Source organism: Coenobita brevimanus, chromosome 86, assembly GCF_032717465.1.
Source record: "Coenobita brevimanus isolate Jiangsu-jjx chromosome 86, ASM3271746v2, whole genome shotgun sequence".
NCBI classification, from domain to species: domain Eukaryota; kingdom Metazoa; phylum Arthropoda; class Malacostraca; order Decapoda; family Coenobitidae; genus Coenobita; species Coenobita brevimanus.
In genome coordinates, this window is record NC_137039.1 from 1,469,997 (window position 1) to 1,491,331 (window position 21,335).

The 21,335-nt window shown below is 44.9% G+C and overlaps 1 protein-coding gene across 1 annotated transcript in view; it reads right to left on the bottom strand.

Moving 5' to 3' along the window:
* Positions 1–334: 334 nt before the first annotated feature.
* Positions 335–21,335, bottom strand: part of LOC145410756 (uncharacterized) — a 140,051-nt gene continuing 119,050 nt past the window's right edge. The window contains exons 5-6 of the mRNA XM_080280860.1: positions 3,093–3,231; positions 335–411 (exon numbers count right to left, since the gene is read on the bottom strand). Coding sequence (XP_080136986.1) covers positions 335–411; positions 3,093–3,231 — 216 coding nt within the window. The remainder of the gene's footprint in view (positions 412–3,092; positions 3,232–21,335) is intronic.

The following is a 21,335-nucleotide window of genomic DNA, read 5'->3' on the forward strand; positions in this document are numbered from 1 at the left end:
GTTTGCATTTATAGCCCTATTAGTTTGGAAGATATGCTAATTTTTGGCATTCGGTACCCGTGATGGTGGCCATCTTGGATTAGGGTAAATTTGGGGTACTAGCAGTGAGCAGATCAGGGTAGATTTTTTATCCTGAGTAGTAGACCTAATTTCCTGTCAAAATCAGTTGAGAAACAAAATAAAGTAATTTTGTCCAACCTGAGTGGATTTCTTTACTTTAATTACTGGACTAACACCACATGATCAAGAAAATGATTCCAATGAAAAGGTAGGGTTTGCCTTTGACATTTTCCGTCTATCTTTTATAGCCTTGCATTATAACAAAAGACTGATTTCAGCTGGCAGCCATACTGGCCTTAACATGGACGACCTCTGCCAGGTCCAACAATGATCCCACTGGATTGCCAGACCCTGAAAACATTGGGTTAGCCATTGGAATTTTGCTTCTATTTATCATATTATTGGAGTTATTGAAGAAAACAGAGTTGCTAGGCAACTGTATTTTGAAATCCAAGATGGCAGCCACCAGGGGACCCAAATTTGGGGGGTCCATCTCGAAAAATTATTGTATGGGTCCATTCTACACCTGTGCAAAATTTAGTGCTTTCCTGACAAAGTGAACGATCGACTTGATAATTTGGCCTTAGCTGCTGGACTATACAGGAAGGGGCAATAGCCATGCACCAACCCACTTGCTGACAGGTAGGGAATGGGTGGGTTGGTTATACAAGGTCTGTTCAGAAAGTATCCAACTGTAGGCTCTAAAAAATAAACATCTAACCCGATGAGCCAGGACACTAATCTCCCTCAAGTAGGCTGCTTCTGACTTCACACAAAGTCCAGCATTCTTTCCACTGCCTGAAACATTTTTAAAAGTTGGTTTTCAGTATCTCCTGCAGGTGTATGTAACAAACATATATATGTACACAGGAAAAAGGGAAAAAGAAGTGTGTGGTAATCATAGGGCCATTTGTTTTCTGAGTGCAATAGGAAAAATATATGGTAGGATACTTATTGATAGAAATAGGGAAATAACAGAGGAATTAGTTCAAGAAGAACAGAGAGTGGAAGGGAAGAGGTTGTGTAGATCAGATATTCATCCTTAGGTCTTTCATGGAAAAGTTCCTAGAGAAGAGAATGTTGTATGCCTTCATGGATTTGGAGAATGCATATGACAGAGTGGACAGACAAGGAATATGAAAAATATTAAGAATATATGGAGTAAATGGGAAGTTGTTGAATGCCGTGAAGAGTAGGTATGAGGGTGCTAAGGCTGCAGTTCATGTGGACAAATTGTGTGAATTTCTCTGTCTGAATGTTGGACTGAAACAGGGATCTGCCATGCCTCAATGGTTGTTCAATCTGTATATGGATGTGGTTATCAGAGATACAAGGTAGGGTAGTGGATCTTGAAGTGGCCCTAATGAGAGAAGGCAGTGTTTGGAAATTCCCTGTACTGCTGTTTGCAGATGATACTGTGTTGTTAAGTGAAGATGAAAGGGAGCTGCAAGGCTTGGTGGATGAGTTTGGGTAAGTGTGTAAGAAAAGGAATCAAAAGGTGAATGTAGGGTAGAGTAAAATTATGGTCTTCTAGAGAAGTGAAATCAGTGAATGTACAGTGAGGCTGGATGATGAGGAAATGGAAAATATGAGTGCGTTTAAGTACTTGGGTAGTGTGATGACTAAGGGTGAAAGTTTGGAGGGTGAAGTGCTTGAATGGGTACAACAATTCACCGGGTCGGTCAGGATCACTTGATGGTCGTGATCGTCAGCTTTTACCCTCCCAGAAGGGAGCTGAGAGCTCATATAGTCCGATCTAAGGGCAAGGCTGTGACCTTCACACATGCACACACACCCGTCCCTTGCTCAAGGGGGACAGTAACCACCCACTACGTCAGTGAAACTTTTCACAACCTGAGCAAGGCGCGAACTCCCGTCCACCAGTTGGCAAGCGAGAGCGTTACCACTGCACCAGCGAGGTTGCTGGTTCCTTGAAAGCAGTGATAAGAAACAGGGAAGTGAGCAAGGAAGTGAAAAAGTTACTACATGACAGTATTGTGATACCAACTCCAATGTATGGATGTGAAGCTTGGACCTTGTTGCAGGGACAGAAGTCGAGAGAGAGAGCAGTGGAATTGAGTTATTTGAGAAGCGTCTGTGGAGTCACATGGAGAGACAGACTAACAAATGAGGATGTGAAGGAGCATTGTGGTGTGGATATGGATGTGACAGGAAGCATTAGGAGAAACACACTGAGGTGGTTTGGCCATGAGGAGAGGATGGAGAGTGAGAGACTGACATGGAGAGTGTATGTGAGTGAGGTGGATGAGGGGAGATGGAGGGGGAGGCCAAGGATGAGATGGAGGGATGGACTGGAGAGTTATATGAGAGAGTGAGGTGTGCCCTGGGAGCAGAGCAGTGAAATGGCAGGGGACAGGGCGACATGGAGGCAGTTTGTTTGTGGCCACCCCATGCAGGATTAGGGGGTCTGGTAATAGATAGATAGATAGATAGTTTTCCAGGGAGGGGCACTAACCCTCCACCAACCCATTTGCTGGCATGTAAGGAACATGTGTTGGTTGGTTATAAGGCTAACACCCAGTGTATCAGATATTTCCTGGTTTACAGGAAATCATTTGGCTTGCCACTCAGTGTAGAGCTACTCCCAAACAGTGCACCATTACAGGTTTGTGACAGAGGTTTTTGGGGCATTTTAGGCTTTGCAGTTGAGGGCATCCTCCCTAACCCCACTGAACCTATGTTATATCAACCTCACTATACAATAAATCATTATGCAACAGGTTTTCACTTGACACAACCCTACTGTATAGTGAGACCAAAAACCGTATTTGAGGCATTTAGTCGAAAAACAACAAACGTGCCAAACATCTAAAATTAAGATTTAGGTCGCAACACACTTTCGTCTGCCACTTTTCTCTCCAGTAGAAACGTTTTCACAACATGTTCATCTTTAAAATATGGTCGAAGGTCCAATACAACAAATTGGATTCTTGTCCCAACACGCTGCGGGTTGGTACACGTGGCCTGTGTCTCTCCCGAGGAAAGGTGTAGTGGAAGAAAGGTGAACATGCCAGCGAGCACTCCTCCAGGCTGCCAGTGAGCAGTGGGTCTCATGATGACGTCATACTCACAGCCAATCAGCAGCTGTGTTTTGTGGGCGTGTTGGTTGGTAGGTGTGGCCAGATCCTGCCCTTCCCAGTTCTGTTTACACTGTAAGCCACACAGATGTGCTTTTGGTTTATTACATTACTTTCACCTCAGATTTACAGTGATTTATACTACAACATGAGTGACTAACATAGTGATAACGACCAGGAGGTCTCTGAGCATTCGCAGAAGTGAAAACATAATCCAACTTTTGGGAAATGTGCAGTTGCCAGGCAAAAACAAAATGCTGGGGATGCATACGTGAGTTATACCACAAAAAAGGAAAAGCCAGTTAGGAAAACTGGTCCTTCTTGGAAGTGTGGCTCAGCTGCTTCAACAACTTGGACAATGAGTAAAGTAAGTGATCTATTTACAGCTTTTTAGGCAATGAGTGATTATACCAGACAGACCAGTTACTTTGCCAGTCATGTGAAAAGTGTTGCTATGAAGCAGCCTCATGTCAAGGGCCATAAAACAGGCAAGACATGTACGATTAGTTATTGTGTTGAGTACCGGTATGCCAATGTGACTAACGATGTTCGTCGATCATCATTCCTCAGCGTTCGAGCAAAGAGTTCGTTCTGTACTTGACAAAGTGACTGTAGCTGGATCAGTGGAAACTGTCAAGCGAGGCACTGGCCCTAATCTGAAACAAGTTAGTGATGAACGTAAGGCAGCAGACCGACAATACACTAGACTACTGTTATCCTCACACCCTCCACAGCACTTAAATACATGCACCACTACTGTACATGGGTTGGTGATTGTCCTTTTCATATTTTTGGTCATACAGTAATCCCGCATATTTCGCGGTAGTTACGTTCTTGTAACCCCCGCGAAGTCAATTTCGCAAATACTCTATTAACAATTGAATCTTACACTTGTGTCCACCATGCTGCCCATCACACAGTCCATGTCCATACTGACTGCGAGACAATTTGCCGTCAGACAATTCCCCGTCAAAACATGGACGATTCCCCTTCAGAACAATTCGCACCCTGGACGATTCCCCGCCATTCTATAAATATACTAATCAATACTTTTATCAATATACTTATTATTAATTAATCAATATTTTAATAACTATATTTCAGGGGGATCCAGCAAAGTCTGTTAAGTAGCGTAGGTTCTGGATATTATTTATTAGTTGCACCTTTAGTCAATAATTAACTTGTTTCTTCCTTGCTGTAGTCGCCTTAGAATTATATTCTAGTGTCACCCATAGCTATCTTCATTAATGAAGGCGAATTGTTTTGTGTTTGTTGTGACTGCAAATTGTCCCGAAACCTCCATACTCATCCCGAAATACCTTCTTACAAGATTGAAAGCACATACTCCATTATGAAGGAAAAACGTAAACACCGTACTGTAATACACAATTATCTACACATTTATTCACAAAACAGTACAAAATAAAAAGATGCATTAACTGGTGATAGCAAACACTCCTGCAGTCGTTTCTTTGCTTGTCCAGTAACACAATTTTCTCTGCTAAGGTCATAACTTATTCTTGATCGTTTTGTCACTGGAGTTCTTACTAATTGTATTATTAGCCTTTGGTGAGGCTGGCTTACGTCCTGGGGCCATGTGGAAAGCAAGTGGGAGGCAAGAGGCTCGTATCATAGTGTGGTTACAAGCACAACAGACACGTGAGGCAGTCAGGCGTGGACTGAGGAATGCGGGGCAGAGAGCAGTGTTGCCATATCCAAACAACGAAATTATGCTAGGGCAATGAAAAAATTATGCTAGATTGAGCAAATTTGTTCCAAGTAAAAAATGAATTATGCTAACTTGAAGCTAAATGATAAAATTCTATACATATTTGTGCTACATATTAATTATGTATTGTTTACTATGAAAATATTAAAATGAACCTACATACAGTAAGAGGATAAATATCGGTTTTCTGCCCATACTGCTTTTTCCCACGAAACTTACATTTTGCTGATGGATTTTGATGTGATTCATTCGATTTTGAGCATCATTTCCGTCAGAAATAACCAGATTTTGAGATATGACCCCCCCATCCCCCTGCAATAATGGGGGATCTTTGGGGAATCGGGGGTTATAGGGAGGGGGGGAAACACAGAAAATGGTCATTTCCGACTGAAATGAAGCTGAAAATCAAATGAATCATACCAAAATCCATCGGAAAAACCTAGGTTTCATGGGTAAAGTACAAAGCTCAAACTTATCCTAACCTAACCTAACCGAACCTAACCTAATCCAACCTAACCTAACCTAATCCAACCTAACCTAACCAACCTAACCTAACCTAATCCAACCCAACCAAGCCCAAACTGAAAGTAACCAACTATTCAAACATCTTACCTTATTTGTCTCTCTCTCTCTGATTTGTAGCTTTAATAAAATTATTCCAAAAATATTCCATTCCATTCTAAATTATGCTAGAATGATTCTAAAACTTCTAATATGCTAAAAAATATTCCAGACTCGAAAATCTGATCAAAATTATGCTAAAAGAATGAAATTATGCTAGATATGGTAACACTGGCACAGGGGCCACGGGAATGGGACAGAGGGTGGCGTGAGCTTACTGCGCTACGATTGGAAGCTGTGGGAATTTCAGATTTTTTGTTTTCTGTATTTTCAAGGATACTTTAGTTGAACTTATTAATGCTAAGAAAATCCGCGAGAGGGCAAAACCGTAGACAAAAAATCCGCAAAAAATGCGGGATTACTGTATTCAAATTAGGTTTTTCTTTTTTCCATAGGGGTATAATGGTATGGGGTTAATAACTGAACAGCATTATAACCTGATACAGTAATCCCTCCACTATCCAATGTAAAAGAGCCAAGGGCATGTCTGGAAAGTGGTCCCATCTGGATAGTGGGCCCCTGCCTCCTGGACTGGTACTTATGGACCCTAACCCAGCCTAACTCTGAAAGCCACCTAAATAGCTCCCTACCAGACATGGATACCACCTATTTAAACCTATTTAAGACCCTATTCACACCAACAATGGACAAAAAGCATGATATAAATGAAAAGGAACCAAAGAATGAGGAATTAGAAGTGATTGTACCTCAGCCAGGGTACTTACAGCACGTTTGTGGCCACCTTTTGTAAGGTTTTGGCAGTGGTGAAAATGCTCTTCAAGAACGTACAGTAATCCAGTGTTGTGCTGCAGTTACAGTAACTATTTGCACTGTGAGTTATAACTGTTTAACACTGCACATTGCTAGTTGCATCAGGCCAGTTTCAACTGCCAGGTTTGCACTCCACAGTTAATCCTTTGCACTCTAAATTCTGATTTCTTAAAACTGCACAACACTGTAAATTCCCGTGTGGTCTAGTGGCGAGGTATTGCAGTTTATTCACAAAAAAATGAGCACGTGTGGCTTTCATTACGATAAGCTACCACTCGCGATCAAAGTTAGGCAGTAACTGTTTTGAGTGTTGTGATGGGGACAGAGTTGACAGACTGCAACGGCTGCATTACCAAACTCCTCAGTTTTCATTACCAAATTTAACTCTTCATTACCAAATTTGTAAAGCTAGCATTTATTCTTCACTAATTATATATACAAGTGGAAATACATGTAATCACTCTTCTTATAATTAACAGCATGTTGATTATTTTCAAGTTATGTACGTTAGTAGATTAATCAGAGAGTGCAAACAATCCACCATCTCCATCCTGTGTATCCTCATACATGTGAAACATCCGTTTGGTAATGCATTACTCTGATTCATTACCAAACGAATATTTCATGACCAAATTGGCCCACATTTGGTAATGAAAAATACCAAATGGCAACCCTGACAGGGGAGGGGGGAGGGGGGAGGAAGGAAGGGGTGAGGGTCCGTGATGTAACAGCTGTTCGGCACCGCGCGGCAGTTTCAAATTACGAGTGGGAAAAAATTCAGATTTTTTTTTTTCTTCTTTTTTTGGCCATTTTTGGGTTCCGAAGGTCCAGGCCCACAATATCCGGTAAGTGGGGATGTCCAGAAAGTGGGCGTCTGGAAAGTACAGGGATTACTGTATATCATATATTTTGTATTTTATTCTCATGTGTCTTAGAGTACTTTACCAGCTCTATTTTTTGAGACATTGTTTATCAAAATCAGGCTACTGGTTAATGACCTACAATGAGACAAATTTTTAATACTGTTTACCTCAAAACACTGATTTGGCACATTTGTCATTACCTGACTAAACACCTCATTTTTTTTTTTTTTTTTTTTTTTATAGCAAGAACATGTCATCTTGGCCACGGGACGTTTTGAAAATTGTAGATCCATTTCACAATTTTTGGATGGTTGGCCGTACTTCCATGGAATTCCACATATTACTGTGATGCCGTGGTTACAGTCAGAGACTTGAATAAGTTAGTAGAAAACAATGTCACTGTAGTTATGGGTCAAAGAATGTCCCTTAAGGAAATGTATTAACTGAAAAAGAACTGAAATTCAGGCTTTTATAATAAAAAAATTTCAAACCTAACAAAAATGAAAGATATCTTTGGTCCTAACAAGATCATTCTTCAATCATACCACCTGTTCTGTTCAAACTATTTATGAGCATTATACAAGCCAGATCTAATCAAAAATGACACAGAACTTTGACAATTATCAAACGACATTGTTTGTATCTTGAAGTTTAATTTCTGAAAAGCCAGCTTGACTTCCTGAGTCTGGAAATTTTCACTTTAATTATTGCCCTATAATGAATTTGCAAGTACAGTACAGTAATACTCGTGAAGACTGCATAGTGGAACGGTATTACTGAAGACTGCGTAGTGGAATGGTACAGTAGGTCCCCGTTATAACAATGAGGTGCATTTGGGAAAACCCATCACTGAACCAGGGTATCAGTTACCAGGGACGTTCAAACATAAAACATACAGTACTGTATAGGGATGCATTTGGGAGCCTTGGGATCTCCCTCCCAACCAAGTCCAAAACCCACCCAAATGAGTCCAAAAACAAGTTTCAAGCTCACCTAAACCCCCAGATAGCTTTAAAACAAGCTAAACTTAGCCTAAAAGCAGTTTATAACTCACCTAAACCCAAAAATCTGAAAATTATAAAAAATGTCTGGGAAAAAAAAAATCAAACTTAGTGAACTGTATCTCAAAATGACAGTGTTCACCCCATCTATGACTAAAACATTAATCTAAGACTAAAAACAGTTTATCAATCAACCTATATACAAAAATTAAGTCTAAAATATCATCAAAATCTGAAAAAAATAATGATCAGTTAAAATCAACAAACAATTCTCATCGGATAACCAGAGACTGGCCACTGAAAGGCAGGGAATGGTGTTAATTGTTTTACATCACAATGGCAGGGTATTGGATAAAGGAGATTCGTACAGCGGGATATTACTGTACTGTTTTCATGATTTACTTAATAAAGAAAAAAGTCAACATCTGACAGTCAACATGTGAAATAATTCCCAGGGTAAAAATAAGTTTTACTTTAAGCAGCAGAAGCACCTTATCAATTCACTTCTTGATCTTAAGTTTTCTGGTTATTTTTGGGGTGGTAAATGAATCTGTCACATTAGACTTCTTTCCTTAATGTTTTTAGCCAGGGTCCTTCTGCTGTATCAATTGTTTCTGAAGAGCAATGGCGGACACTTACTCCAACATACGTCCCCGTCACCTTTTAGTTCCTCTTCCTAACCTTACATTTCATCCTTACCTAACTCAACCAAGATTCAACTACCCAGTAAGTCTGCCAGGTACACACATGCTTTATTTGAAACAGTAGAGGCACCCTACCAAATTAGTTCATCTTTTTCCTGAGAGTCTGTTATATTTTTCTGATTATTTCTGGGGTGGTAAGTAAACATTTCATGTGAAATCCGTTTGTCCATTATTTTTTGCTGTTCCGCTGTGTCAGTTTGTTTGGTCAGCGAAGGTGGAAGGGACTGACCTAACCTAGCTTAACTGTACCTAATAATTTAATTTAATTTAAACTAACCTAGCTTAGCCTAGCATCCAGTTAGGGAGCTGGGAAATGAGAACCATCTTTGAGTACGGTATGCTGAGCTGGACAGACAATCGTAAGTATGGCTTAAAGGTCGTGATGATAAAATGTGGAAAATTTTTCAGCAGTTAAAGGTAATTTTACCATCCTGAAAATAGTAAAAAAAAACAGAAAACAAACTGAAGGAATATGAACTGAATTGATAGTGTCCTTCTACTACTTCAAGTAAAGCGTACGTTTACTGTCTGTCGTTACAAGTGCTGTTTTGGCATAAGGAACATACCGGTAATGATAAAACAAAAGCAAAAAAGTCAACAGAAAATGGTAATGCTTTACCAAACACGCACAGCAATTCCACCTATATTATACCAAACTCACAATCTCAAAGTAAGTAATTTTGGTACATAAACAACACAGATAGTTAACTGTTCCATTGTGACTGCAAGAAGTGAATGGACAAAGGCAAAAACTATACCGTACCTATTTTGGGTATTTATGGAAGTGGCCAGGTCGGCCACGACAATGTTCACCTACGATCTATCCAGCTGGCTGCGTTGTTTACCAACCACTGCTCCGACTGGACGCATCAGTGTATCCTGTGTCAAAGCAATGGGAACTTAATGATTTAACCAAACCTAACCCAGCTTTCAGGGGTGGGTTTATAAATGAGGCCAGTAATTGTGGTAATGCAGGTAACCTGTGAAAGACATATTTCAACAGAAAATATGGAAAGGCTGTGCTCATTTCATGAAGAATGAATCAGAAGTAAATTGTTTACCACCATGAGGAAGAAAATACAGAGAACAAACTGGAGTAGTATGGACTGAATTGGTAAGATCCATTTACTGCATGATATCAAACGTACATTTACCATTCCCAGTATTAAAGCCAATGATTTCTACTTTGTCATGAAAACTGGATTACCGTACTATAAAACATAAAAGGTGAATACAGCTTGAGAACTCTGAAAAAAGAATGACAAACTAAAACTAACCAGAGAACACCGTATACACATCAACATTAGCATATCACTTGGTTAACACTAACTTAACGGTGGTGACTATCCTTGAATGCCAGAGTAATGGGTATTATTTCGGAATTACACCCAACAAACGGAGACTGGAATTAATATGGTCACCATTTAGTTTGTGGAGTTTTAAATGATTTCTCTGCCCCCTCCACACGATGGTCCTGACGGGAAAAGACCCAAAAAGCTACAGATGCTGATGTAGGTAGATGTGGAGTTAATGCTAAACATAGGTCATCTGTGTAGTGCGTTTTGATGGGCAAGCAGAGTAACGGCCGTATTCTTAAACATTTCCTTCCTTTGTAGAGGCATGGGAAGGAAATCTTTAGCCGAATTGGTATTCTTTAAAAAATCCTTCCCTTCCTGGGCCACGCGAAGGGAAAGATTTTCCTCTGGGCAGCAGAAATTATTGGAACTTGAAGGAATTCCTTGACCCTTCTCTTCAAAAATTCCTTCATAAATTTTGTGCTTTCTGTTGTGGTTCATTGTCTTATATATGTTTAAAATGTTGACAGAAGTTACTGTATAATTTTATTGATGCAGTTTACAACGCTATACTAATTTTTAAGCGCTATTTGTGTCTCTTTAAAAGTGTTACACATGTCGGCTGAGACAATAAGCCAGACATAAACAGAGCAGACGACGTACTACCTTCGATATTTATCCAGTCTTTTATGATCCAACACTGACAAATCTTATACATTATGGCCAGGGTCACACGAGGATTCATTTCAAGAAACATTTTGGTTGTTAATTTGCCTGAAAAAGGAAAATCTGCCGTCAAGGTCACACGTGTGGTTCGGTTCATGTCTAACAGCTGGGAAAAAAACAAGTGAGCGCCGCCATGCGAGTACACGAGACGGACGTTAACAAGTGATTCTTACACTTACTAATAACAACATTAAGCGTAATAATATTCCTCGAATATAATTTATCAAAATATTGTCTTGAGGAGTGAACACGCTGCGGTGTTGGCCAGAATGGCATTTATGGCTGAATACAAACCAACAGTATTCTGTAGATGTGGTGGCGACCTCCCACGTCTCAAATGTGTTGTGCTTTCATTATCCAGCACGAGATATGCGTTAGGCTGGCGGCTTATAAGGGTCCAGCACAACTCGCCCTCACAACAAAAACAAAACAATTCGCCGTCTGAACGATTCCCCGCCATGTAATTTCATCTCGGTTTATTTAGCATATACAGTATACTACAGTAGATTCTGAGTTATATGATTGGCAAGTGACTGCGGTTTATTGTTCCTATAATAAATGTAAAATGTGGCATTAAATAGTGGTAACAAATAAATATAATGAAATGAGCCGCCAGCACCGGGATACACATCACTCTGCAAGTCTGCAGAGCGACTACAAATTCATTACCGGACCAAGTGGATAAAGGAAGGTTAGGAGGTCCTGTATAGTCTAGTGTGGGTGTTCGTGTTTTCTTGTGGATGTGGGATGAGTTGAGAGCCAGGCTGCCCCGGTAGGATGGATGAAACACAGACTCTAGTTGCTCATTTACTGACACCAATCTGACACCTGTGAACAATTACACATATCGTAGTACCAAAAAAAAAATAACATATAACTTCTGTAGATGCAGTACTATAAAAATATGTCTAATGGTATTACCTGACTTGATCACAGTTTATCAGTATGGGTTATAATCTCTTAACTCGTACACATATGACTAGCCTGCCATTTGATTTAGATCACATCCTAACCACAAATTCATTGTATATCTATGATTACAGTTAGAATTTAGCATAACTTACCCTATTCAAGGGGAAAAGAGCATTTTTACTCGGCCACAGCGGTGGTGTATGTGTTGTTTGGTAAATTTTCCGCCTAAAGTATAGATGGCGAAACGCGTGGTGTATAAGAAGTTTGAGGTGGCAAAGCTACCTTTAGGAATCATGTAATACTGAAGAAGTGGTGGTTTACAATATACAATAATTGCATTTTTTATAGTATCACATCATAATATCACATAAATTTCCATGAAAAGTAAATAACTTAACATAACAGAGAAACTTAAGGTGTTGAGTGGTTTATAAGCGTTCCAATGCTACTTAAAGACGCTTGAATCCTTCTTAATCCTTACATTAGTATTTCTTTCCTACAATTTTTTTTTTTTTTTTTTTTAAGCAAAATAGTAATACAATCTAATACATACACACAAAAATAACAAAGGAAGCAAAATGCTTAGCTTAGTAATATAATCTGATATATACACACAAAAATAACAAAGGAAGCAAAATGCTTAGCTTAGTAATATAATCTAATATATACACACAAAAATAATAAAGGAAGCAAAATGCTTAGCTTCCTACATGGACCTGCAACACATGGACGTCGGGTTCGGAGGGAGTGTTGGAACACCATTGCTCTGAGGAATCTCCTCGCAACACCTACAAGTAAACAAGTAATCAGACGATGTACTGAACGATCTTTCACTTCGTCGTTTAACATTAGGCTGCATACAAGCATTTATATAGTTGCCTAGCAACCTTAAGTGAACGATCGGTATACGTTAAAATTATACGAATAATCATATTACGTGTATATAAATACGTAACTTTGAGATTCTCAGCCTACTGTATCCAAAAATTGCAGTAAGCTTCATCAGATTTCACCGCTTGCGCAAACTGGACCACCAGAAATATAATCAACAGGAGGGGGAAGTGTTGGAATTATTTTCATATTTGTTTCTGAATTGTTGCATCACCTTGCCAGACAACCCATGGCAGGCAGCTCACATAACTGTGACCATGAGTACTATGACAAGACTGGCGGTAAAAATAATTATCTATCTATCTATCTACAGTATATACCTAGGCTGCTTCCCCCAAGGAAAGGGAGGTAGCCGAGACAGGACGACTCACTCTCCATTTACTCATCCATTCAAACACATTCATTCGCATCTTAGCCCCAAAGGGGAGAACGGACAGATCCTCACCACACCACACCGCACAAGGGTCAACTGGGCAATGCAATCAGTGACATCCGCAGCAGGGCCCGACAGCAGAACTGGTTTACCCCTGCCACATCATAACAGACCCATCCCCTTACCCGCACCTGACCTGACTAGCTGCTCAGACCAAATGCGGGAGAATATCCCCTCAGGGCTGCGTCATCACTTATTCATTCACAATTTCTCTCCATTTATTTCTGTCACGCACAGCCACTCTTCCTTGCTCAACAGACATCCCTCTCGCATCCAGCGCTCTCTTCACACTGTCCATCCATCCTATTCGTGGTCTTCCTCTCAGCCTTACACCTCTCACATCAGATCTAGTTATCTTTTTCACCAATCGCTCATTATCCATTCTCTCCATATGCCCAAACCATTGCAACACCCTCTGCTCAACTCTACCAGCCATCTCCCGAACAACTCCAGTTCTCCTTCGCACTTCATCATTTCGGACCCGATCCATACGCGTCACTCCACACATACTCCTCAGACATCTCATCTCCATTACATTCAAACTTTTCCTCTCTGCTACACCCATATTCCATGTTTCAGACCCATATAATGCAGTCGGTACCACAACACCCTCATACAGCCTTCTCTTTACATCCATTCTAAGCGAACGACATTTAAACACTTTTTTCATTCCTCCCAGCACCTTTCCTACTTCATTTATTCTAAACTTCACTTCTGCATCTATTCTTCCATCCACAGCAACATGTGACCCTAGATATTTAAAACAATCTACCTCCTCAAGCAACTCACCATTCAAAACTATATTCATCCCCCTACCATCTATCAACCTCATACACTTCATCACTTTACTCTTATTCTCATTTACTTTCAATTTCCTCCTTTCACACACCCTTCCAAACTCCTCTACCAACTGTCTCAATCTCTCCTCTGAATCAGTCACCAGTGCAGTATCATCTGCAAACAGCAGCTGCTTCAGATTCCACTCTCCTCCATCAACATTTACCAGACTCAGACCACCTAAAACTCTTGCATTCACCTCCCTTACAACACCATCCATGTAAATATTAAACAACCAAGGCGACATCACACATCCCTGTCGCAGCCCCACTCTCACGGGAAACCAATCACTCACAGCATTTCCCACTCTTACACACGCTCTACTATTTACATAAAAACTTTTCACCCCTTTTAGTAACCTACCATCAAGTCCATACAATCTTAAAACAGTCCACAAAGCCTCCCTATCAATTCTATCATACGCTTTCTCTAAATAATTATAATGAAAAAAAAAAAAAAAAACGCAGACCCCGGCCAGGAAAAATTTTTTTTTTTTTTTAACATGAAAAACTGAGGTGAACATGCACAGTTCAGGAAATGACATGGCAATTTTACTGTGAAGGACGGAAACATAAGTATATAAATGAGCCGCATTGTTTGTTTGTCGTTCAGTCACTCCCAAACCAAGAGTAATGGGGTCTATAAAAGCCCGCGTTGCCCAGAAGCAAGGCGGAGATCCTGTGTTTGGCTCAGTGGTAATGTGCGCGCGTGTGCAGCGCGAGGGCCTGAGGTCGAATCTCGGTCAGACCAGTGATTGATGTTGAGTTTCAGTTCGGTTATTACTCAAAGGCCAGAGATCCCCAGACCCACAGTGTGGAGTGCCCAGACCCATATATATTCTGAATCAGGGTGACCCAAGGATTGTTTTAGGGGGGTCAAAATTCAGATCTGGGTCGTTTAAGGTCACCGGTAGAGTGTTCGCTTTCTTAGCCCGGGCAACGCTGGGTACCCCTTAAAATGCGTGACTTACAAAGCAGTGCCCCCAAAATGAAAACAGAAGAATACCATAGTGCCCCCGACAACGGGGCAAGCAAGCTACAGCCCAGTATGCCCGGGAACGTGCCGACACCCCCACACGTGCCCCACGGGGTAGCCGCCACCAGTCGGAACAACCCCTGGCAACAACGGCATATGTCAGCCCGGGCCGTGCGCCCCTATGTCACACAGCCACCACGCCGTCGCCGTCGTAGGAGAAGAACACTACCTTCACGGAGTGGGATTGTTCTAGACACTCCAGACGGCGCCCCTCCTCGTGAGACGGCCTATTGTCACTCCGAAAGTGTCCTGGTAGAGACGGCCTATTGTCGCTCCCGCCCTCGTGAGATGACCTATTGTCGCTCCAAAAGTGTCCCGGTAGAGACGGCCTATTGTCGCTCCCCTCCTCGCAAAATGGCCTATTGTCACTCCGAAAGTGTCCTGGTAGAGACGGCCTATTGTCACTCTGAAAGTGTCCCGGTAGAGACGGTCTATTGTCGCTCCCCTCCTCGTGAGACGGCCTATCGTCGCTTCGAAAGTGTCCTGTTAGAGACGGCCTATTGTCGCTTCCCTCCTTGTGAGATGGCCTATTGTCGCTCCGAAGGTGCCTTGGTAGAGACGGCCTATTGTCGCTCCGAAGGTGCCCTGGTAGAGACGGCCTATTGTCGCTCCCGCCCTTGTGAGACGGCCCTCTGTTGCTCCGAAGGTGCACGGAAGGAGGCAAGGAGTGAGACGTCACTCTGGCAGGAGACAAGAGCCCAGGCCTCCCGTACCAGAGTGGCCCAGACAGGCCTCACAGCCTCCCCTGGCCTCCGCTCCCTACGCCTGGCTCTGGAACAGACGCACCTGATGGGCCCCAGTGTAAGCCGATGCCACAGCCCTCCCCTGTCGGCACCCCTAGACGCTGGAGACCGCAGTCCGCAGTCTCTCCCAATCCTCCCCAGGACACCCGGGCGCGATCTCCATATGCCCCCACGACGACGTAAGGCTCCCACCTCCGGCTGAGACTTACACCAGAGGTTTCTGGAGCTATTCGGCCCCATTCCCAAGGGCCATACCCCTGAGCCCAGCCTGGAAGCCACGGGTAGCCCAGGACGCGAGAGGACGCCTCTACGAGTTGTCCCGTGCCCTCTTGGCACGCCTCCCCTTGGTGGTGCCCCTAGCCCAGCAGGATTGCCGACGGCGTGTTCCCGCCCCTTCCTCCCACGATGAATACGTGTGATGCTGCCCAGAAACAGTGCAAGTGATTTGGGTTAAGTGTGACTTTTGCTTAGTGTAGTATCGTGCAGTGACTTAATATAGTGAATATCGGGGCAAGTAAGATCACAGTGAGAGAATAAAGGACAAGTGTGCGAACCAAGATCTGATGAACTATATTTATGAGTGATGTCCCTTATATACAATTAGTAAGACTGTGCCGCCTGGAAATTCCTCTGTAGGAATACACCCCTTACTGCTGTGAGCTCTAAAGAAGTAATACGAGAAAGTGTTAGTGATATTCCCTCACTCCCGCTACCCATAAATCCTGTACGACATTCCCTCGTCCCAATATCTAGTGTAAGTGTAAACCAAGAATAGAATCAGTTACCAAAGTCCCTTTGCTATTGGAAACCGTGTAATCCTCATTGTTAATCCTTGCCTCACTCCAGTATTACCATAACTCCCTCCTAGCTGTCACAAGTCACTCCCCGCGCCCCCTTCCCCCCTTTGTGAAACTCACTCCCCGCACCTCACACGCGCGCTTATAATCACTGTACCCTGAATACACTAGGTTTGATTGGTTGGCATTAATATCAGATAAGCAAGTATCCTGCGAGATACACATGTCCTAGATAAGGGTTTTATATTGCTATATATTATGTTGTAATATCTGCTGATTTGTCCTGTGTCTGATTGTGGTAATATACGTGTAAAGGTTATTGCCTAGAGTTTTTGTGTCCTGCCTCTCTTTATTACACTAAGCTCCGGTCTCGAAAGAGGACCCCGCTCCACGTTAGGTGTTTTAGGAACGAGAAGTCAAACCTATTTTCACCTAGCATTACACTGGTGGCCAGCGGTGGTTTTTGACCCGGGCGTAAAAGAGATGTAATCAGGAATATTTGGCAAAATGGCAACTAAACCGCATATTCAGTTACCCAAATTTGACCCCGACCACTATGATATACACACATATCTGGCAATAATTAAACCTTTACTGGATATTGGCTTTGAAAATGACCAACAGAAAATTGCAGTCACACTACCACTATTGGGTAAAGCGGCGGCGAACATAGCACCGAAAATCGTCCCAGAACTTACCTGGCAGAACTTTACAAAGTTCACTGTACAACCCATCACCCCATCATTAGGGAAAGTGGTGGCTCTATCCAAATTGGATAGTTTTTCATTCGACGGGGATTTAGATAATACCCTGATACAGGCTAGACGCCTGGTTACTGCTGCCTACCTGGAGGCAGATGAGGAAACCCGGGATCATCATACATTTAACACTCTGCTCAGAGTGCTCCCGAGTGTTGTTAAGCAACACTTCACTATCCATGACCCAACAGGAGACATGGATAGAGATATACAGCTGATACGGCGCCTCCTGACCGCCTGCCCTTCACCACAGCAAATCAATGTTGTTAAGAAATTCCCCACCCGACCCCCGGCTCCCCCAGCCACACCACGTCCACCTCTGCCTCACACCAGCCCGACCCCGGCGCCTAGCTCCGCCCAGAGCACAACCTTCCCGTCAGCGCCCCGCCCCACGAGAAAACCTGAACCTAATTCTTGTCAACCCGTGCGAATTCACAGCCTGCAACTCCCGCTGCCCCCTTCATGACATACGGGACCAGCTTAAAGCTGCCCACCGCAGAATCACAGCCCCGGGTTCGCGTAAAGTGTCCGCCTTAGAAGGCGAGGCCCCAGGGGACAAGCTGGTGCCCATGGACGAGCCCCATGCAGGAGAACTGGAGCAGGAACAGGAGAATGAAAGCCCTAGCCAGCTGGATTTTTAGGCCCGCCCCCGCACCAACCCACAGTGGCAGGGGCCATTACCCCTAAGTATCGCCCTCCAGTATACCACAAGATGAAAATAAACGGCGTGAAGGCCAGACTGCTAGTCGATACGGGAGCGGCCAGGTCCTGCCTTTACAGCCACTATTTCTCCCGCTACAGATCGTGGTTTGGCCCACTCCGCCCTACTACCACTCACCTTGTGGACGCGGGGGATGGCCCCCTGCCCATCCGAGGGGAAACTCGGGCCCTACGGGTCGACACCCACCAGCCGGTGTCCATCCAACATCCATTCATCATTTTTTATTTCTCCTGCCGGAATTATGACGGGTATTTAGGACTGGACTTGCTCCAAAAACTCGGAGCTACAATCGACTGTCGCCACTGACAACTTCAGTTCCGCCCCCCACCTCGTTCCACCCCGGCCGGGCATTCGCCCCCTTCCTCCCCCCAGTGCCCCCTTCCCCTCCCCTTCCTCCGCCCCCTCTCCTCCCCCTCCCGTGCCTTTTCACCCCACTCCTGCTCCTTCTTTCCCCGCCACCGTCTCTGCCGCTGTTACCATCCTCTCCCACCATCAGGCTTGGGTGCCCCTTAACAGGCCCTCAGGTCCCTCCGTTTTGTTCTCCCCCCTCCTCCCCTCCGGAGCCCTTTCTGGCTGCCTTGTGTCCCCCACCTACCTCCCACCCCACCACGCCGCCATCCGCATCGCCAATCTCGCCCTGTCCCCTCTCACCCTCCCCAAGGGACTTATCATCAGAGAGATGGAGGAAGCCGAGCCCTGTGCCCCATCCTCCTCCCACCTCCACACCCCTCTACCACCCATCCCCGACCATCTCTCCGACCAGCAGTCAGACACCCTATGCCGCCTCCTCCTGGATTTCCAGGATTTATTTTTGACAGGACCAGCAGATATAGGGCATACCACATACCTGTCGCATGAAATTCATACGACAGGCCCACCTATACGACAACCATCCCTACGTAAGAACCCCCGACAGAGAGAAGAGGGGGACCGCCAGGTGTGCGAAATGGTAGAGGCAGGTGTTATTTCCCCCTCCACCAGCCCATAGTCCTCCCCCGTCGTTCTAGTAAAAAAGAAAGACGGCACGATGCGATTTTGCATCGACTACTGCTGCGTGAACGACATCACCATTAAAGATGCCACCCCCCTCCCCCACATTGATGATTCCCTAGACTCCCTCTATGGGGCGTCTTGGTTTTCTACCCTCGACCTCCAGTCTGGATACTGGCAGGATCCCGTCCATCCAGACCATCGAGGCAAGACGGCCTTTTCCACCAGTAATGCCAAACATTACGAATTTAATGTTCTGCCATTCGGCCTCTGCAACGCCCCTGCCACTTTCTCCAGACTAATGGAATCTGTCTTGAGCGGCCTCACTTGGGAAATATGTTTAGCTTATCTTGACGACGTCATTGTTTTTAGCCAGACCTGGGCCGACCACTTACAGTGCCTCTGTCTAGTTTTCACCAGAATTCGCCAGGCAGGCCTCAAGCTACATCCTTCTAAATGTGTCCTAGCTGCTAGAACCATCTCATTCCTGGGACATACTATTTCCCAAGCAGGAATTTCCCCAGATCCCGACAAACTCCGTGCCATAGCGGACATACCGCCGCCGCAGGATTTCTACGGCGTCCACGCCTTCCTGGGACTCACGTCCTATTACCATCGCTTCATAAAGGGATTCGCGCAGATTGCCAAGCCTCTTCACAATTTGACATGGAAAGGGGAACCTTTTCTCTGGACCGAGGACCAGCGAGCTGCTTTTCAACAGCTAAAAGACAAGCTTGTCTCTGCCCCCATCATAGCCTTCCCCAACTATGCCCTCCCTTTTCGCCTCTACACCGATGTGTCCCTTACCGCGATAGGCGCCGTCCTAGCCCAGGTGCAGGCCGGCAGAGAACACATCATTGCCTGCACCAGTCGCACTCTGAATCCGGCTGAAAAGAATTATGCCGCCACCAAGCAAGAATGCCTCGGCATAATCTGTGCCCTCCAATATTTTAGGGCTTATCTTTCCGGGACCCAAGTCATGATAATCACTGACCACCAATCACTCCAGTGGTTACGCCAGTCGGACTCCCATAACGCCCAACTCGTCAGGTGGCGCGACATCCTAGAGGAGTTTCAGTATGAAATTTCATACAGGCCCGGAAAGCTCCACACCAATGTAGATGCCCTCTCCCGCCTCCCCATCCACGCGGTACAGCCAGACCCGGACCTCCTACAACTCTGGCACCACAAGGAATGGTCCCCCTGGATCCCTGCCCACCTATTCCTTAAGCTATGTCAACAGGGCGACCACCTCCTAATCCTGTCTGGGCATATCCTCTTGACCCCCGATGCGGCACGTGACACCCTGCGCTACCTCCATGCCCACAACGGCATCCACTTGGGCACCAAAAAATTATTATAGGTGTTCAACGACATTTACTGGGCCCCAAATCCCTCCACCCTCGCCAAGATAATTATCTAGACTTGCCGCGCCTGCGCGCTTGGGAAAGATATCACCCGGACCGCCGGACCATCGGGCCATATCACCGCCCACAAGCCCTGGCAACTCCTGGTGATCGACGTAGTAGGCCCTCTTCCCCCCAAATCTGGATATAAATACGTGATCACTTTTGTAGACACGTATTAAAAATTCGTAGTAGCCTGCCCGGCTAAGGAACATCATGCCGTCGCTGTCGCCGATGCCCTTCTCCGACACGTGTTTCCTTACTTTGGCATCCCACAAGCCATCCATTCCGATAATGCCCCCGAGTTCTCCGGAAAAGTCTGGGAGGAGCTAGCCAGAATTTTTGGACCCGCTACACCTGCTAAAAGGGCGGACACACCACCTACAAAAGAATCTGGACCTTGGACCCGACACAGCCTCCAACCCCTTCAACCCGGGTGACACAGTCATCATCGCCCAACTCCCCACTCCCCACAAGCTCGCCCCCCGCTTCACGGGGCCCCACATAATCACCCGCGTCCCCAACCCATACCAGGTGGTCATAGACTACCACGGCACTCCCTGTACCCTCCGCAACCGCCACATGCGGCCTTTCCGCACGCCCACCTCCCCCACCCCGGCCCCACACCCCCAGCCCCCTCCAGCCCCTGCACCACCCTCTACATTCACATATGAGTGCAACGTTTCCTCTTCACCCTCCCACTCCACCCCCCCTACCACCTCTGCCTCCCCTGGCTGCCACCACCCCCAGCACCTCACCTGACACCTCCCCCGCCACCCCTCGCTCACCCTCACCCATTCCCTCCATTGCCCCCCCCTCAACCCCCACTCCCACCTCTTCCGCCCACGCCACCACACCCTCACCACAACCCACTACCACCACCCCAACCCCACCCACCATGCGTACACCCACTCCATCAACACCATGCCCCACCACGCCCACAA